Source organism: Xenopus tropicalis, chromosome 2 (assembly GCF_000004195.4).
Source record: "Xenopus tropicalis strain Nigerian chromosome 2, UCB_Xtro_10.0, whole genome shotgun sequence".
Classification (NCBI taxonomy): domain Eukaryota; kingdom Metazoa; phylum Chordata; class Amphibia; order Anura; family Pipidae; genus Xenopus; species Xenopus tropicalis.
In genome coordinates this window covers 171,116,022-171,135,660 of record NC_030678.2, presented here as the reverse complement: position 1 = coordinate 171,135,660, position 19,639 = coordinate 171,116,022, and the positions used below count along the sequence as shown (strand labels likewise).

The 19,639-nt window shown below is 41.5% G+C and overlaps 1 protein-coding gene across 3 annotated transcripts in view; it reads left to right on the top strand.

The window, feature by feature from the left end:
• Positions 1–19,639, top strand: part of dlg2 (discs large homolog 2) — a 615,655-nt gene that overhangs the window by 250,129 nt on the left and 345,887 nt on the right. The window contains exon 1 of one of the 3 annotated variants that reach the window (XM_031897354.1): positions 5,429–5,728. The exons of the other annotated variants lie outside the window; for them this stretch is intronic. Coding sequence (XP_031753214.1) covers positions 5,651–5,728 — 78 coding nt within the window. The 5' untranslated portion in view covers positions 5,429–5,650. Of the gene's footprint in view, positions 1–5,428; positions 5,729–19,639 lie in introns of those variants that run through there. 3 annotated transcript variants of the gene reach the window in all.

The window sequence follows — 19,639 nt, the reverse complement described above, 5'->3', positions numbered from 1 at the left end:
CCAACCTTTGGTCAGGGCACCCCCTTAGCTAATAACAAGGTTACACATATAAGACAATCTTGATGGATTAGTCATTCAGCAACAATTCTAGAATATTCAGGAGAGTGAATATGATTTCACCCCAAATAACATTCTAAATGAGCATCAAGCTAGACCTGACTTGAGTGTATCTAAAAGGGCAAATTGGCAGTCACCCCAAATGCTCCCATGACTGTTCATTTAAGTGACCTGTCCCTACACATGCCCTGCACCCCCAAGGGGTTTCACAGAAACCTCCTATCAACCAGTGTCGGACTGGGACCCCAGGGGCCCACCAGAAAACCTTAGACCCTGGGCCCACTCTCCAAACTATTTTTCCTCCTTTCCTCACCCAACCACTTTATTCTCCCAGTCTCTTTTATTTACATGCTAGCATCTATTCTTCCATCTGTTTCTCCTCTCTATCTTCTCATTCATGAATAGGGAATGAAAATGAAGTAGGCCAATGGGCCAAATGGTGAGGAGGAGGTCCCACTTACTCCTGGGCCCACTGGGAGTTTTCCTGGTATCCTGATTGGCCAGTCCAACTCTATCACCACATCCCTACTACATCAGCTGTTCTCAAAGACAATTAAACATATAGTTCCACCCAAACTTGACTCTGATATCAAGATAAAGTCCTTGATGATGGACATTGTGTTTGTGGATTTCCAGTTAAACTCCTATATATACATACCAATTCCCTGCACCTCCAAGGGGTTTCATAGAAACCTCATATCCCCAGTGTCGGACTGGGACCCCAGGGGCCCACCAGAAAACCTTAGACCATAGGCCCACTCTCCAAACTATGTTTCCTTCTTTCCTCGCCCAACCTCTTTATTCTCCTAGTCTCTTTTATTTACATGATAGCATCTATTCTTCCATCTATTTCTCCTCTCTATCTTCTCATTCATGAATAGGGAATGAACATGAAGTAGGCCAATGGGCCAAATGTTGAGGAGGAGGAGGTCCCACTTACTCCTGGTATCCTGATTGGCCAGTCCAACACTGCTATCACCACATCCCTGCTACATCAGCTGTTTTCAAAGACAATTAAACATATAGTTCCACCCAAACTTGACCCTGATATCAACGTCCTTGATGATGGACATTGTGTTTGTGGATTTCCAGTTAAACTTCTATGCATTCATTGCAAAACCCCACTGGGCATGACAGAGTTAAGCTGCTTATTCTTCATCAGTTTAGCAGCAGTTTTAGCTCGGGAACCCATTGTTGAACATCTTTATGGGTTTGTTATTTTTTCCGCATAAAAGCAGCGCCTGGTTGGAAATGTTCATTCAATTGCTGACATTGTTAGATTATTCTCTCTATTTTGGGAGAGCCTCTAATCAAATGTAACCGATTCTGCGCAGTCATTTGTTACCATGGAACCGATTCCACAGTTTTTATCTCTCAGACTTGTTTTATTTCCATTCAGTGCCGTTACGCAGTGCCGTGTGGGAAACAAGCAGCCGCGCTACAATCGCAGGAGAAATCAATGGGTTTTATCATTTCATTTTTTCCTTATAAACACAATATACATTTTGATGAAACAGGGCTATAAAACAGGCATTTTGGGGTAGCCCTGAACAAATTTATAAACTGGAATAAAACTCAAGATATTCAAAAATCTCGAATTGAAAATATGACTTGATTTTGCCAAGGAACAACTCCCATTGACTTCTACATAAACTCTTTTAGATTCCAAATTTTTTTTCGATTTCTTTGCATTTGATATCAAAGATTTGAGTTTTTTAACTCGAAGTTTTAGCACCAATTGTGAAAAAAAATCAAATTGGAATCACCCCCTAAAGGTGGCCATACATGTTAAGATCCGCTCACTTGGCGACCTCAGTGGGTGATATCAGGAAAATGTAGGCTAATGTGATCGTTTGGCCCCAGGGCCAAAATTATAATGGGGGCAATGGGCGCAGTCGGATCCGACTAAATCTTTTAACCTGCCCAATCGATATCTGCCCGATTTCAGGCCAGATGTCGATAGGGCAGGCCCGTCGGTAGTGCCCATACACGGACCGATTAGCTGGCGAATCGGTCTAAGGGACCCATATCGGCAGCTACAATCAGCCCGTGTATGGGGACCTTAAGTCTTAAACTTCCTATAGTTTTAATTTACCTGACATATGGGCAGCCCTCCCTGGAAGAGACTAATTGGGATATGGCCTGGGACATAATGGGATGTGATTGGTGCTTGTCCAAAAGTCACCAAAAATACACTATTGGGTTTGCCACTTTGCCCAGAATCTAGTGACTGCTTATGAGTCAGGAGGGAATTGTTTCCCCTCTGAGGCAAATTGGAGAGGCTTCAGCTGGTGCTTTATTGCTTTCTTCTGGATCATTTAGGAAAGATTCACTTGGTCAGTAGTTTATAGGAAATGTAAAACCTCAAAAAGTTGCTCAGAGCCCTCTTGTAAGAACGACTGACTGGCTACAGTTGGTTGGTAACCCATAGAAGTCAGCATTTACTGGTTGCTATGGGTTACTAGACCTAGCTATTTTCGTTACATTGTTGTGATTATACAATCTAAAATGCAAATGCAAGGGCACATGGAAGCAACTGATAGGCATTGATGCTGTTAGGGAAACTATTCCCAAAACTACTGTAGGAACCTATAGGGTTAACATTCCCTATAGATTTAAACCCTACCTTCCTTATTCCCATTGTAACTGTGGGGATGCCCATATCTATTTTGCTATTATCATATTATATATCATTGGCCCATAAAACTTATGGGCACTTTCTCTTTGACCTGGGTTCAACAATCTCTGGAGAAGCCTTGGAGCAGGGACCCCGTGAACGAGGCTTTAGTCAGAGACAGGTTATTATTTGTTATAGCACTTTCTAGGGAAGTGAGAGAGATAGTTCTAGCTAGTGAGAGCGGCTCTGTGCTCCAACTTAGGATTGATAGCAGGGAGTAGCTCTCCCCTAGGGAGATGAGGGTATCAGACTTAGTTTTATCTCCCTGATCCATGTCTGCTGTATGGGATCCGGACCACATGAGGCCTTGAATCCCTAGGTATGAACCTTAAACTACCCATCAGGTTGCCTCCTGTCTGGTTTTGACCTGGAAAGCCTGGTTTTTGGAAGGGCTATCCGGACAAATGGCAACCCTATGGAGACGGCTTAGGGTAGTTTAAGGTTCCATTTCCAAATTGTGAAAACCAGGAAGGACTTTCCACAATTGACAAGGAAAGTTAAAGTTACACTACCTCCCCCCTAATCCTTCCACGTAGCAAAGGCCCATCCTCTGTGTTAGAGTCCAGTGCACCCCGTGTTCTATAACCATTCTAGCTCAATTGAATTTTGCACCCCAGATCTGGCAGTAATTCTAGGGTCATCGATTTAGGCCCAAATTGGTCCATCACATGATACTTAGGGTCTGGGAATCCAGAACAAAATTCGGCCATTATCCATTTTCGATGTCACAGCCCCTCCCCCACATGACATGACTCCACCCTCCTCCGTTCCTTATATCATCAGTTTTACTAGTTTTTGCTTTTCAAAAGTGGCAACGCTGAGCTCTAACACCTATCCAAATCTTTAACCCCCCGTGCAAATCTCACAAGGGGAAAAAGGATTCGGGCAACTTTTTTCTGCACTTACAACTAATAAAAACCTAAATCTTTAGTATTTTTATGACAAACTATGAAAATGTACTGATATTTAAGGTAAAACGACCCCTTTATCCTATCAACATTAAACAAGAACTAAAGCCTAACTAAAGAAATAGGCTAGAAATGTTTTACATTATGTTTTGGGCTTCTGTACCGGCCCAAGGCACCCACAGGCCTTTAGCAGGGAAGATCTGTGCCCCCAAAGGTGCCCCAGTAGCTCCCGATCTTCTTCTCTGCTGATTCCCAGCACATACTCTGTGCTGCTGTCACTTACCTGAGCTTAGGGACCTACTCACTGTATACTGTATGTATAGAATATAAATATTACAATATAAGGCTGATTACTGAATAATACAGATAATTACTACATGGCAGTTAAGAAACCAGTGCAATTAGTATCAGAAATGAATAATCAGACCTGTACCATCAGCTTATATGACAGGCCAACCTCATGTTCTACTTGATAATTTGCAGTGACCCCGAAACTCAGCTTCTCCACTGCCGCCCAGAGCCCAATGAGTATGTATTCTGTTATTGGGGGCAGAACAATCCTATTGGGATTATTTAATGGTTAAATGATTCCCTTTTCTCTGTAATAATAAAACAGTACCTGTACTTGATCCCAACTAAGATATAATTACCCCTTATTGGGGGCAGAACAGCCCTATTGGGTTTATTTAATGGTTAAATGATTCCCTTTTCTCTGTAATAATAAAACAGTACCTGTACTTGATCCCAACTAAGATATAATTACCCCTTATTGGGGGCAGAACAGCCCTATTGGGTTTATTTAATGGTTAAATGATTCCCTTTTCTCTGTAATAATAAAACAGTACCTGTACTTGATCCCAACTAAGATATAATTACCCCTTATTGGGGCAGAACAGCCCTATTGGGTTTGTTTCATGGTTAAATGATTCCCTTTTCTCTGTAATAATAAAACAGTACCTGTACTTGATCCCAACTAAGATATAATTACCCCTTATTGGGGCAGAACAGCCCTATTGGGTTTATTTCATGGTTAAATGATTCCCTTTTCTCTGTAATAATAAAACAGTACCTGTACTTGATCCCAACTAAGATATAATTACCTCTTATTGGGGGCAGAACAGCCCTATTGGGTTTATTTAATGGTTAAATGATTTCCTTTTCTCTGTAATAATAAAACAGTACCTGTACTTGATCCCAACTAAGATATAATTACCCCTTATTGGGGGCAGAACAGCCCTATTGGGTTTATTTAATGGTTAAATGATTCCCTTTTCTCTGTAATAATAAAACAGTACCTGTACTTGATCCCAACTAAGATATAATTACCCCTTATTGGGGCAGAACAGCCCTATTGGGTTTATTTCATGGTTAAATGATTCCCTTTTCTCTGTAATAATAAAACAGTACCTGTACTGGATCCCAACTAAGATATAATTACCCCTTATTGGGGGCAGAACAGCCCTATTGGGTTTAAATAATCTTTTAGTAGACTTAAGGCTTGGAGATCCAAATCCAGACAGATCCCTTTTCCAGGTCCCAAGCATTCTGGATAAAGTTCTGCAGGGCAGGGGGGCTTTGTTTTTTTGTTTCCTATTTAAAAAGGAGGGGGGGGGCGTAGGTAAAATCCCCCCCCCCCCAGTTAATTGTATTGTAAATCTGCCCCTGGTGGAAGCTGTCGCTGCCACTGATAAATATTTCAGCGCTCCCCCAGAGAAGGAGGTGTTGTGCCTACTTAAGCCGGTTGCTGCAGAGAGTGCTGACACACATGTAGCTGCTGTTGGAGAGGAACTGCAGCCCCGGCACTTAGCTCTCTCCGTGCAAAGAGACACCTCATCCACGAGAGATCTCCGGCGCCAATAAGTGAATATGCACCCCCGGCAGTCTGACTGAGGCTCCTCTCACAGGCACATTCCCTCAGCCGCATCTTATCCATCCGCTCCTAGAAACCGTAGCTTTGAGACCCCCTTTATTAATTGTGACTTTGTTACCTGTACCCCCCTCGGCTATCATGTTCGCCTCTATCTGGTACGCTAAGAAGCTGGGGCGCAGATTTGTACTCAATGCCAGAAAAGCCAAACTCCAAAAGGTAGGAAATCGTGTTTATATTATATAAAAACTGAAATATAGAAAACTACTGTGCATTTATGTTTAGTTATATACAGTATAGGCAGGTTTGCTTTTTTCCATGTACAGGTATGGGACCTGTTATCCAGAATGCTTGGGACCTGAGGGTGTTCCGTAATTTGGATCTTTATACCTTATGTTTACTAAAGTAAATCATGTAAACATTAGTTAAACCCAATAGGACTGTTCTGCCCCAATTAGGGGTAATTATATCTTAGTTGGGATCAAGTACAGGTACTGTTTTATTATTACAGAGAAAAGGGAATCATTTAACCATGAAATAAACCCAATAGGGCTGTTCTGCCCCAATAAGGGGTAATTATATCTTAGTTGGGATCAAGTACAGGTACTGTTTTATTATTACAGAGAAAAGGGAATCATTTAACCATTAAATAAACCCAATAGGGCTGTTCTGCCCCCAATAAGGGGTAATTATATCTTAGTTGGGATCAAGTACAGGTACTGTTTTATTATTACAGAGAAAAGGGAATCGTTTAACCATTAAATAAACCCAATAGGGCTGTTCTGCCCCAATAAGGGGTAATTATATCTTAGTTGGGATCAAGTACAGGTACTGTTTTATTATTACAGAGAAAAGGGAATCGTTTAACCATTAAATAAACCCAATAGGGCTGTTCTGCCCCAATAAGGGGTAATTATATCTTAGTTGGGATCAAGTACAGGTACTGTTTTATTATTACAGAGAAAAGGGAATCGTTTAACCATTAAATAAACCCAATAGGGCTGTTCTGCCCCAATAAGGGGTAATTATATCTTAGTTGGGATCAAGTACAGGTACTGTTTTATTATTACAGAGAAAAGGGAATCATTTAACCATGAAATAAACCCAATAGGGCTGTTCTGCCCCAATAAGGGGTAATTATATCTTAGTTGGGCTCAAGGTAGAGTCTATGAGAGACGGACTTTCCGTAATTCAGAACTTTCTGGGGTTTCCGTATAAGGGATCCCATACCCGTTTTTTAATATTTTCTGTATCCTCTATATTATTATTATAGAGTTAATATAAATGTATTTAAAAATCTAGTGGAAAAAAAGTGCAAAACAGTAAATACAATTTCCTTCTGTAACTTACCCCCCCCCCCCCCGTATCTTAGAGTGTTGCTAAGCTGCGTCGTTATATTTTTAGCCTTTTCCTGAAGATACAGACATAAATTGTGCATCATTTATTATTCATATGGGCAGCCGAGTTAATTGTATGTACAGACTGCACCTATGGATCATATGCCCAAGTTACTGCCCTACGGCTTGTACCATTCATGGGGGAGTTATGGGGGGAACTTAGAACTCGGGGGGAACTTAAAAAGTGAGAATTTAGCAAAGGGGTCTGATTTTTTTTATTGTATTTTTTGTTGTAATACTTTTTGCAAAGATTGGGTGTTTTTACCACTATATGTTAAGGTTTAATTAAATCCAATAATTCTTATTTGAGTACGTTGCATTCCCACCCACAGGCACCCAATGTAGAGTTCCTTATCTTATGGTGAGATAAGCCCATCTATTTACTGAAGTATTAAAATCCCATTTGTGAATTAACACTTTAATTAGAATAAATATCCAGCAGGCAGTATTAGCAGGGTTAGTGCTTTATTGATACGGAAGACGTGTTACAGATATTGGACCCATTATCCAGAAAGTTCCGAATTACGGAAAGGCCATCCCCCATAGATTCCATTTTAATCAAATAATTCACCTTTTTAAAAATGATTCCCTTTCTCTCTGTAATAATAAAACAGTACCTGTACTTGATCCCAACTAAGATATAATTACCCCTTATTGGGGCAGAACAGCCCTATTGGGTTTATTTCATGGTTAAATGATTCCCTTTTCTCTGTAATAATAAAACAGTACCTGTACTTGATCCCAACTAAGATATAATTACCCCTTATTGGGGGCAGGACAGCCCTATTGGGTTTATTTAATGGTTAAATGATTCCCTTTTCTCTGTAATAATAAAACAGTACCTGTACTTGATCCCAACTAAGATATAATTACCCCTTATTGGGGGCAGAACAGCCCTATAGGGTTTATTTCATGGTTAAATGATTCCCTTTTCTCTGTAATAATAAAACAGTACCTGTACTTGATCCCAACTAAGATATAATTACCCCTTATTGGGGCAGAACAGCCCTATTGGGTTTATTTCATGGTTAAATGATTCCCTTTTCTCTGTAATAATAAAACAGTACCTGTACTTGATCCCAACTAAGATATAATTACCCCTTATTGGGGCAGAACAGCCCTATTGGGTTTATTTCATGGTTAAATGATTCCCTTTTCTCTGTAATAATAAAACAGTACCTGTACTTGATCCCAACTAAGATATAATTACCCCTTATTGGGGCAGAACAGCCCTATTGGGTTTATTTCATGGTTAAATGATTCCCTTTTCTCTGTAATAATAAAACAGTACCTGTACTTGATCCCAACTAAGATATAATTACCCCTTATTGGGGGCAGAACAGCCCTATTGGGTTTATTTAATGGTTAAATGATTCCCTTTTCTCTGTAATAATAAAACAGTACCTGTACTTGATCCCAACTAAGATATAATTACCCCTTATTGGGGCAGAACAGTCCTATTGGGTTTATTTAATGGTTAAATGATTCCCTTTTCTCTGTAATAATAAAACAGTACCTGTACTTGATCCCAACTAAGATATAATTACCCCTTATTGGGGGCAGAACAGTCCTATTGGGTTTATTTAATGGTTAAATAATGTTTTTAGCAGACTTTAGGTAGGAGATCCGAATTATGGAAAGACCCCTTATCAAGAAAACCCCAGGTCCCGTGCATTATGGATAATGTGTCTCATACTGTACCTGTACCTCTCTCCATACATGTTATTCTTGAGATGGTAAAACCTCTCCCTGGTTCTTAAAACCGACCAACTGCAGAGACACATTTTTATGTAAGTATAGGAAGAAGCTAGTTCTTATGTAGCCAATCAGACTGTAACATATAGGTATTAAAAGAAGGAGTTTAAACACATTATAATTATGAAAATGATTTATGTCATAGAGTGTATAGCAGTGGTGCCTTCACTTGATTGGCTTACATATGTAATACCGCAAACATGGAAGATGTCTGTCTGAGGTTGAGCCCCCAACATTTGGATCACCAAATCTCTTAAAGGGAAACTACACCCCCAGAAGGAATACGTAACCAACAGACAGTTTATATTATATTAAGTGGCCTATTAAAGAATCTCCCCAAACTGGAATATATATATATCAGTAAATATTGCCCTTTTACATCCTTTCCCTTGAGCCGCCATTTAGTGATGGGCTGTGTGTTCCCTCAGAGATCAGCTGACAGGAAGTGATGCAGCTCTAACTGTAACAGGAAGTAGTAGTAGTCGTTAAAGTGTTTGGCAACTGAACCTTGTAGCACAGTATTGCCAATAGCCCCAATGAGTTCTATACGTTCTACTAAAGGGTGGGAAGAACATTCCATGCTGGGTAGTACCGGATATATCCGCCCTGATAACAGCATGTCATGGCCCAACAAGCTCTACATCTATACTGTGTACCCCCTTTATGCAGCCAGTTCTTACATGGGAAATAATGGCTGTAGATGAAGGAACATCCACCGAGGATGTAGACCTCTTTGAAGGAACTCTGATACCTGGTGTCATAAATCTCCTTATATAGATTTAACTTTTCTCAGTGTAATTTGTATTCTTACAAAGCCCAAGGGGACTTCTCCTATATAGGAAGTCATGGCATGATCATAGACTCATGTTTTACAATGTTGCATGATCTTCTTAGCCTTAGGAACTGACCAATTAGAATTCAGTCTGAGGGACGGAGAGGGTATTCTTATTCTTGGTGCAGAAGTCTTTGCCTGAGTTATCTTAGTGATAGATAGTAGATTGTATGGTCCCTTCTACAATATGTAGATGCCAAATTGTAACTAACATCAGAGTTACATAGGGTTGAAAAAAGACCATCAAGTTCAACCCAGTACACACACAGAGACCCCATACTCTGGGTCGGACTGGGCCGAAAAAACCCGGTGGGCCTAGACCCGACTTTTGTAGTTGTTCCCACGGCCAACAGTGTTCCTCCCAACGCGTTAAATTTACCCGTGCTCAGGGGAGGATGTCGGGTAGGGAGGCTCAGTGGGGACCCCTGTGGGATGTTAAGGGGTGCAGCGGGGGCCCCTAAGGGATGCGGGTGCAGTGGCCAGCGGGGGTGCCTGCATGGCCCCTGGGGTGGCAGGTACAAGAATATCTTGAAAATACAAATATCACCTTAACTGCCCCCCCCCCCCCGGCTGCTAGTAGGTAAGCAATTAAAGGGGAACTTATATCCAAACACAACTTGAGATTTTTGAAATGATGTTTAATGTAATAATCTGGTTTGGAACAGTTCCCAAAGCCCCGCCCCCTGTTCCCTAAGCCCCACCCCCTGTCCCCCTGCTGATCTGGCTGACTACTTTGTGACTCAAATAAAATGTAACAGTAGCCACCTGCCCTCAGCCTTCAGCCTGCCTCCTCCCAATCCCACAATTCCCTGCTGCACACGTGATGTCAATAAGGAAAGGAACATCCCAGCGCAATGCATTGTGGGTTATGTAGTTCCTGCATGCTGTCTGTAGGCTGTGGGGAAGTTGTTACAATCTGTAACATCAGTGGTTTAGTCCCTCCTCCCCTGCCAGGATTACAAATGATGCAGAAAGAGTAGAACTGTTTTGCAGCTGGATTTCAGCATATAAACATGGGATTTATTCCTACTGTTTGAAGGAACAGATTACAGGGATAGGGATATTAGGGGTTTCTGGGTTGTGTGGGGCTCTTTAACACATTTTGGTTCGGAAGCCGGAGTTCCCCTTTAGTTATTATTTATTTATTTCTCTTTTTAACTTAATCAGTCTCTATAAAGCACTGCTGTAAATGTGCTGGAATGCTCTCAATGAATATGTTCCCTGTATACAGCGGCACATCCCATTGGCTGTTCAGAAGTGCAGAGGAGCCCATGACGGTAGGCAGATCGGGGGTGTATGACGGGGAGACTGTGCCAATAGTCCGTGGGTGCGTACTTGTCGGTGTAAATCTCTGCAGGGCTGTTTGTTTTTGTGCAGCAGAGACGCAAACAGGGTGAGACTTATTTGTAATTCTTTCCCCAGCAAATCTGAAAACTCACTAAACCATGGGGAGCCTCCAATAGGGTGTATGGGGGGGGGGGGGGGGGAATTGGACACCTAAAGGCCCTTTTCTCTGTAATAATAAAACAGTACCTGTACTTGATCCCAACTAAGATATAATTACCCCTTATTGGGGGCAGAACAGCCCTATTGGGTTTATTTCATGGTTAAATGATTCCCTTTTCTCTGTAATAATAAAACAGTACCTGTACTTGATCCCAACTAAGATATAATTACCCCTTATTGGGGCAGAACAGCCCTATTGGGTTTATTTCATGGTTAAATGATTCCCTTTTCTCTGTAATAATAAAACAGTACCTGTACTTGATCCCAACTAAGATATAATTACCCCTTATTGGGGCAGAACAGCCCTATTGGGTTTATTTCATGGTTAAATGATTCCCTTTTCTCTGTAATAATAAAACAGTACCTGTACTTGATCCCAACTAAGATATAATTACCCCTTATTGGGGGCAGAACAGCCCTATTGGGTTTAAAAAAAATAAATAATTATATATTTTAGGGATAGTGACACCTCTGTCTTTAACAACTCATTTCAATATATATAAATGTTCTGACTCTGTACCATTGCTATTAGATTTAAAAAGAGTGAAACCATGGCAACCTGTTTCAGACAGTCAGTCCTAAGGTGCTATGGCATTTTTATCTAATGGGTTAAACCTCCCCCCCCCCCCCCCCCCCGCTCTTGTGTAATGTACAAAAGGGCAGAGAATATGCAGCATTACAGTGATAAAAGAATACTTACTGTTATACATGGGCCTTGTACTGTACGTAGATACAAAAGACATTGTCAGTACAGTAACGGGAGCCGGAACATTTCTTTGTGTCCTAAAGTTGGCTGAAAGTTATGTGTGGTTAGAAAGGGAGAGAGGGAGACTTAGGGCACAGAGCACAATTCAGCAGGAACAGCCCCCTAAGTTTGCTCATAGCCTGTACAGAGAGATACCATAAAACTATGGCACATAGGGATTCCCCTGTACTAAGCACAATTCAGCAGGAACAGCCCCCTAAGTTTGCTCATAGCCTGTACAGAGAGATACCATAAAACTATGGCACATAGGGATTCCCCTGTACTAAGCACAATTCAGCAGGAACAGCCCCCTAAGTTTGCTCATAGCCTGTACAGAGAGATACCATAAAACTATGGCAGCATAAGGATTCCCCTGTACTAAGCACAATTCAGCAGGAACAGCCCCCTAAGTTTGCTCATAGCCTGTACAGAGAGATACCATAAAACTATGGCAGCATAGGGATTCCCCTGTACTAAGCACAATTCAGCAGGAACAGCCCCCTAAGTTTGCTCATTGCCTGTACAGAGAGATACCATAAAACTATGGCACATAGGGATTCCCCTGTACTAAGCACAATTCAGCAGGAACAGCCCCCTAAGTTTGCTCATAGCCTGTACAGAGGGATACCATAAAACTATGGCACATAGGGATTCCCCTGTACTAAGCACAATTCAGCAGGAACAGCCCCCTAAGTTTGCTCATAGCCTGTACAGAGGGATACCATAAAACTATGGCACATAGGGATTCCCCTGTACTAAGCACAATTCAGCAGGAACAGCCCCCTAAGTTTGCTCATAGCCTGTACAGAGAGATACCATAAAACTATGGCACATAGGGATTCCCCTGTACTAAGCACAATTCAGCAGGAACAGCCCCCTAAGTTTGCTCATAGCCTGTACAGAGAGATACCATAAACTATGGCACATAGGGATTCCCCTGTACTAAGCACAATTCAGCAGGAACAGCCCCCTAATTTTGCTCATAGCCTGTACAGAGAGATACCATAAAACTATGGCAGCATAGGAATTCCCCTGTACTAAGCACAATTCAGCAGGAACAGCCCCCTAAGTTTGCTCATATTCTGTACAGAGAGATACCATAAAACTATGGCACATAGGGATTCCCCTGTACAATTCAGTTCAAACAGTAGTATTAGTGGCACCTAAAATACATTAAATAGAATGAGAAGCAATGGGATCCTTAGACCTAAATACATTATACACAATGAGAGACAACCCCAGACCCCCTTACCCTTCCAAAAAAGCAGGTTTCCGGTAGGCTGGAAAAGATTTCAGCATTGTAGAGATCAAAAGAATTCAGAAATTGTTTGCGTCGCTAAACCTGCCCCACATAGTGGCAGACATGAGAATAGCACCCAAGCAGGAAAACCCTGTTTGCTATTATGTGTCCTATTGACAGTACATGGGAGTAGGAGAAACAATAGGTTAGCTGAAAGCAGTTCTAATGTGTAGCGCTGACTGAAAGCTCAAACTCAGGCACACTTTACTGCTGCGCTGCAAGTTGGAGTGATATCCCCCCCCCTCACCCCCAGCAGCCGATCAGCAGAACAATGGGAAGGGAGCAAGATAGCAGCTCCCAGTAGGTATCAGAATAGCACTCAATAGTAAGAAATCCAAGTCCGGCTTGGGACTCCTCCAGTTACATGGGAGTAGGAGAAACAATAGGTTAGCTGAAAGCAGTTCTAATGTGCAGCGCTGGCTGAAAGCTGAGACTCAGGCACACTTTACTGCTGCGCTGCAAGTTGGAGTGATATCCCCTCCCCCTCACCCCCAGCAGCCGATCAGCAGAACAATGGGAAGGGAGCAAGGTAGCAGCTCCCAGTAGGTATCAGAATAGCACTCAATAGTAAGAAATCCAAGTCTGGCTTGGGACTCCTCCAGTTACGTGGGAGTAGGAGAAACAATAGGTTAGCTGAAAGCAGTTCTAATGTGTAGCGCTGGCTGAAAGCTCAGACTCAGGCACAAGGCACTGAGATGGCGCCTACACACCAATATTACAGCTACAAATACATTTGTTGGTACAAGAATAAAAGGTTAAATGGCAGAGGGAATTATTTGCTGTGTAACAGTGTCATTTAGAAGTAAAGGTATATCAAAAAAATGTATTGTGGAATAATGCACCGTCACTATTGGTTATCGTAGCGCAAGGACGGGGCCTTTAACAGCAATTACAGAGCTCAGATCCCTATGTACATAATCCAGCCACGTGCCCGGTCCCTCCGTGGTATTAGCCAGCTGGTTTCATGATATAGTCTTACTTCTCTGCAGGATCGAAGCCATTGCTGGTTACTTGCCCATAGCATAATAAATTGTAATCCCAATGGTTATTTGCACAAGGCCGGTTTTAATAATGGCAGACAAATATAATAATAGTCTTCTGGATCAGCAAATAGTGCTGCAATAAGCAAATAGCGCCGCTCCCCCAACCTGCTCATCTTGGATCCATGTAGAGGTGCATCTGTACCTTCCCCAGAATAAATACTTACCCAACAGATAGGGGCCCATTCATTGAACCACAATTTTTGTGTGTTTAAAATCACGATTGGAAACAATTCGACGTATCCTCGATAATTTCTGATGTTCAAAAATGTCACAAAAATTATTTTCTTCGTCGTACGAAAGTATTGTGGTTGCGTTCCAAAAGTCAGAAAATTTTCGGATCTGAACAATCGTAAACGGCGCGACTTTGATCCTTCTGTGCAGGATTTGGGAAGCCTCCCATAGGGCTCAATGGCACTCTGCAGCTCCAACCCGGCCCAAGGAAAGTCTCCCATAGGGCTCAATGGCACTCTGCAGCTCCAACCTGGCCCAAGGAAAGTCTCCCATAGGGCTCAATGGCACTCTGCAGCTCCAACCCGGCCCAAGGAAAGTCTCCCATAGGGCTCAATGGCACTCTGCAGCTCCAACCCGGCCCAAGGAAAGTCTCCCATAGGGCTCAATGGCACTCTGCAGCTCCAACCCGGCCCAAGGAAAGTCTCCCATAGGGCTCAATGGCACTCTGCAGCTCCAACCCGGCCCAAGGAAAGTCTCCCATAGGGCTCAATGGCACTCTGCAGCTCCAACCTGGCCCAAGGAAAGTCTCCCATAGGGCTCAATGGCACTCTGCAGCTCCAACCCGGCCCAAGGAAAGTCTCCCATAGGGCTCAATGGCACTCTGCAGCTCCAACCCGGCCCAAGGAAAGTCTCCCATAGGGCTCAATGGCACTCTGCAGCTCCAACCCGGCCCAAGGAAAGTCTCCCATAGGGCTCAATGGCACTCTGCAGCTCCAACCTGGCCCAAGGAAAGTCTCCCATAGGGCTCAATGGCACTCTGCAGCTCCAACCCGGCCCAAGGAAAGTCTCCCATAGGGCTCAATGGCACTCTGCAGCTCCAACCCGGCCCAAGGAAAGTCTCCCATAGGGCTCAATGGCACTCTGCAGCTCCAACCCGGCCCAAGGAAAGTCTCCCATAGGACTCAATGGCACTCTGCAGCTCCAACCTGGCCCAAGGAAATTCAGGTTATCGAAGCTTGAATGAATTCCGAAATGGTCGCGAAAAATACGACTTTTTCGTGGAAGATAAAGAAAACCACCAAAAAGTCGTGGAATTTTAATGAAATTATCGTGGACATTAAGAAAAGTTGCATAAGTTAGAAAAAATACGAATTTTTCACAAAAAAACATAATCGTGGTTTAATGAATGGGCCCCTAAGTCTTTTGGTGCAAGGTGCACTGCACAGTGCTGCCGGGAACAAGGGAACCATAGGCAGATAGTACAGACCACTATGGGTCCTATGTTAGTGTAGAAGCCCTACTAATTACAGGCTGTATAAGAACAGGTATATGTTTTAGTTTGTACCCAACAAGTCAATAGAAACTGTGATACACAGAATACAACAATCCGCCATTACAATTATTGCCATTACTCCTTCGGGAACCAACTGACTGATAATGTCAGGGAGTATCTGACTCCTTTGTGTCAGTGATAGAGAAAAGATAATTATTCCGTTGGTTGCGCCGGGGATCTAGGAAGGGGCTGGGGGATTATAGTAACAAAACAATGAAAATATAAAGATGTTCAATATTCACTGCCATGTTGTGGGTTTAAGGTTCCTCTCTGAATCATTTTGTTTTTCCATCTCACACTGTTAATGGCGGGATGAGCCAATCCTTTTGTCTAAATAATCGATTTACGGGTTTTTTTTACACAACATTATGACTGCGCGTCGTTCCCGTTGCCCTCGGCTCAGGCGACAGACACAACTATATGGTGAATGGTTGCTGTAATTTTCTCTGTCTAAATTGATGCTTTGAAACGAAGGAGGAGGATGAATGTTATTCCGCGGATAGAGCTACGGGTTAATATGAGCGAGTGTTTGGATGGAAGAAACGTGTGATTTTACCTGGGTGACAATTGTTATTCTGTTTCTAAACATAAAAAGCTACGTTTATCCTGCATCGAATGTAAAAATGAATTGGTCCGAACATTATTCAGAAAGCTCCGAATTATGGAAAGCCTGTCTCCCATAAACATGAAATAAACCCAATAGGGCTGTTCTGCCCCAATAAGGGGTAATTATATCTTAGTTGGGATCAAGTACAGGTACTGTTTTATTATTACAGAGAAAAGGGAATCATTTAACCATGAAATAAACCCAATAGGGCTGTTCTGCCCCCAATAAGGGGTAATTATATCTTAGTTGGGATCAAGTACAGGTACTGTTTTATTATTACAGAGAAAAGGGAATCATTTAACCATTAAATAAACCCAATAGGGCTGTTCTGCCCCCAATAAGGGGTAATTATATCTTAGTTGGGATCAAGTACAGGTACTGTTTTATTATTACAGAGAAAAGGGAATCATTTAACCATTAAATAAACCCAATAGGGCTGTTCTGCCCCAATAAGGGGTAATTATATCTTAGTTGGGATCAAGTACAGGTACTGTTTTATTATTACAGAGAAAAGGAAATCATTTAACCATTAAATAAACCCAATAGGGCTGTTCTGCCCCCAATAAGGGGTAATTATATCTTAGTTGGGATCAAGTACAGGTACTGTTTTATTATTACAGAGAAAAGGGAATCATTTAACCATTAAATAAACCCAATAGGGCTGTTCTGCCCCCAATAAGGGGTAATTATATCTTAGTTGGGATCAAGTACAGGTACTGTTTTATTATTACAGAGAAAAGGGAATCATTTAACCATGAAATAAACCCAATAGGGCTGTTCTGCCCCCAATAAGGGGTAATTATATCTTAGTTGGGATCAAGTACAGGTACTGTTTTATTATTACAGAGAAAAGGGAATCATTTAACCATTAAATAAACCCAATAGGGCTGTTCTGCCCCAATAAGGGGTAATTATATCTTAGTTGGGATCAAGTACAGGTACTGTTTTATTATTACAGAGAAAAGGAAATCATTTAACCATTAAATAAACCCAATAGGGCTGTTCTGCCCCCAATAAGGGGTAATTATATCTTAGTTGGGATCAAGTACAGGTACTGTTTTATTATTACAGAGAAAAGGGAATCATTTAACCATTAAATAAACCCAATAGGGCTGTTCTGCCCCCAATAAGGGGTAATTATATCTTAGTTGGGATCAAGTACAGGTACTGTTTTATTATTACAGAGAAAAGGGAATCATTTAACCATGAAATAAACCCAATAGGGCTGTTCTGCCCCCAATAAGGGGTAATTATATCTTAGTTGGGATCAAGTACAGGTACTGTTTTATTATTACAGAGAAAAGGGAATCATTTAACCATTAAATAAACCCAATAGGGCTGTTCTGCCCCCAATAAGGGGTAATTATATCTTAGTTGGGATCAAGTACAGGTACTGTTTTATTATTACAGAGAAAAGGGAATCATTTAACCATTAAATAAACCCAATAGGGCTGTTCTGCCCCCAATAAGGGGTAATTATATCTTAGTTGGGATCAAGTACAGGTACTGTTTTATTATTACAGAGAAAAGGGAATCATTTAACCATTAAATAAACCCAATAGGGCTGTTCTGCCCCAATAAGGGGTAATTATATCTTAGTTGGGATCAAGTACAGGTACTGTTTTATTATTACAGAGAAAAGGGAATCATTTAACCATGAAATAAACCCAATAGGGCTGTTCTGCCCCCAATAAGGGGTAATTATATCTTAGTTGGGATCAAGTACAGGTACTGTTTTATTATTACAGAGAAAAGGGAATCATTTAACCATGAAATAAACCCAATAGGACTGTTCTGCCCCCAATAAGGGGTAATTATATCTTAGTTGGGATCAAGTACAGGTACTGTTTTATTATTACAGAGAAAAGGGAATCATTTAACCATTAAATAAACCCAATAGGGCTGTTCTGCCCCCAATAAGGGGTAATTATATCTTAGTAGGGATCAAGTACAGGTACTGTTTTATTATTACAGAGAAAAGGGAATCATTTAACCATTAAATAAACCCAATAGGGCTGTTCTGCCCCCAATAAGGGGTAATTATATCTTAGTTGGGATCAAGTACAGGTACTGTTTTATTATTACAGAGAAAAGGGAATCATTTAACCATGAAATAAACCCAATAGGGCTGTTCTGCCCCAATAAGGGGTAATTATATCTTAGTTGGGATCAAGTACAGGTACTGTTTTATTATTACAGAGAAAAGGGAATCATTTAACCATGAAATAAACCCAATAGGGCTGTTCTGCCCCCAATAAGGGGTAATTATATCTTAGTTGGGATCAAGTACAGGTACTGTTTTATTATTACAGAGAAAAGGGAATCATTTAACCATGAAATAAACCCAATAGGGCTGTTCTGCCCCAATAAGGGGTAATTATATCTTAGTTGGGATCAAGTACAGGTACTGTTTTATTATTACAGAGAAAAAGGAAATCAGTTTTAAATTTGTGAATTAATTGATTATAATGGAGTCTATTGGAGATGGCCTTCCCGTAATTCATAGCTTTCTGGATAATGGGTTTCTGGAAAAGGGGTCCAATACCTGTATTACTATTGTAACGGTGGCAACCCTATCTATAATCCCTCCCTTCTCTGACTCTTACAGCGGCAGGTCACTCCCTTTTATATAGCGGCCAACCTGTGCCCCGCCCACTTCCCTATAGAGCAGGAAGTCATTCACAAAATATTAATAAATGTATTTGAACATTTTCCATAGCTGGAATTTATTTGCTAAACCAACAAGCAATGAATGTGCTTTCTGGGGCTTCGGTACATTTCCGTGTTGTCGATGTTCTCTCTCTGACTGCAGAGCGCAGAAGAGTTTTGTTATTTTCCCCAGACTAATTACATCTTTCCGTTCCTTCAGAATCATTTCTAATGGCAAGTCATACTTCAACTGTGCGTGATTCACACAACAGTCAATTTTTTATAATTTTGTTTCTATTTTTTCTCCATTCAATGATGGAGCCTCATTGCCTTATTATTATTATTATTATTATTATTATTATTATTATTTCATTCTGCAATTCCAGAGAACAAGAGCAGACATATCTGCTGTAAGTCTGTAGGGTGAATGATTGATTTATCATTTTGTGGTTTGTTGTTATTATTTGTTACTTCAACTGCTGGAACAAACATAAAAGGGGTCATTTGCGATGTCCCCAGAAGCAAGTGCTATAGAACATTAATGGGAGCAAAAGGACGCCCCTTAGTGCTGATTTTAAAAGCTAACTCTGCTCTGCCCCTAGTGGTGGATTGGGATTCTGGCTCTACCTGCAGAGGGCAGTGCCTAGGGCTGAAACCTTTTTAGAAGTATGTTACCAGTCAACAGGGGGAGGGGTGGTTACTAAGGGGGCGGGCCATGATGTCAAAGGGGGAGGGTTAGTGAGAAAAGGGAGTGGAGTTATGACATCTCAGTTGACTCCAGGAGGACTGAGG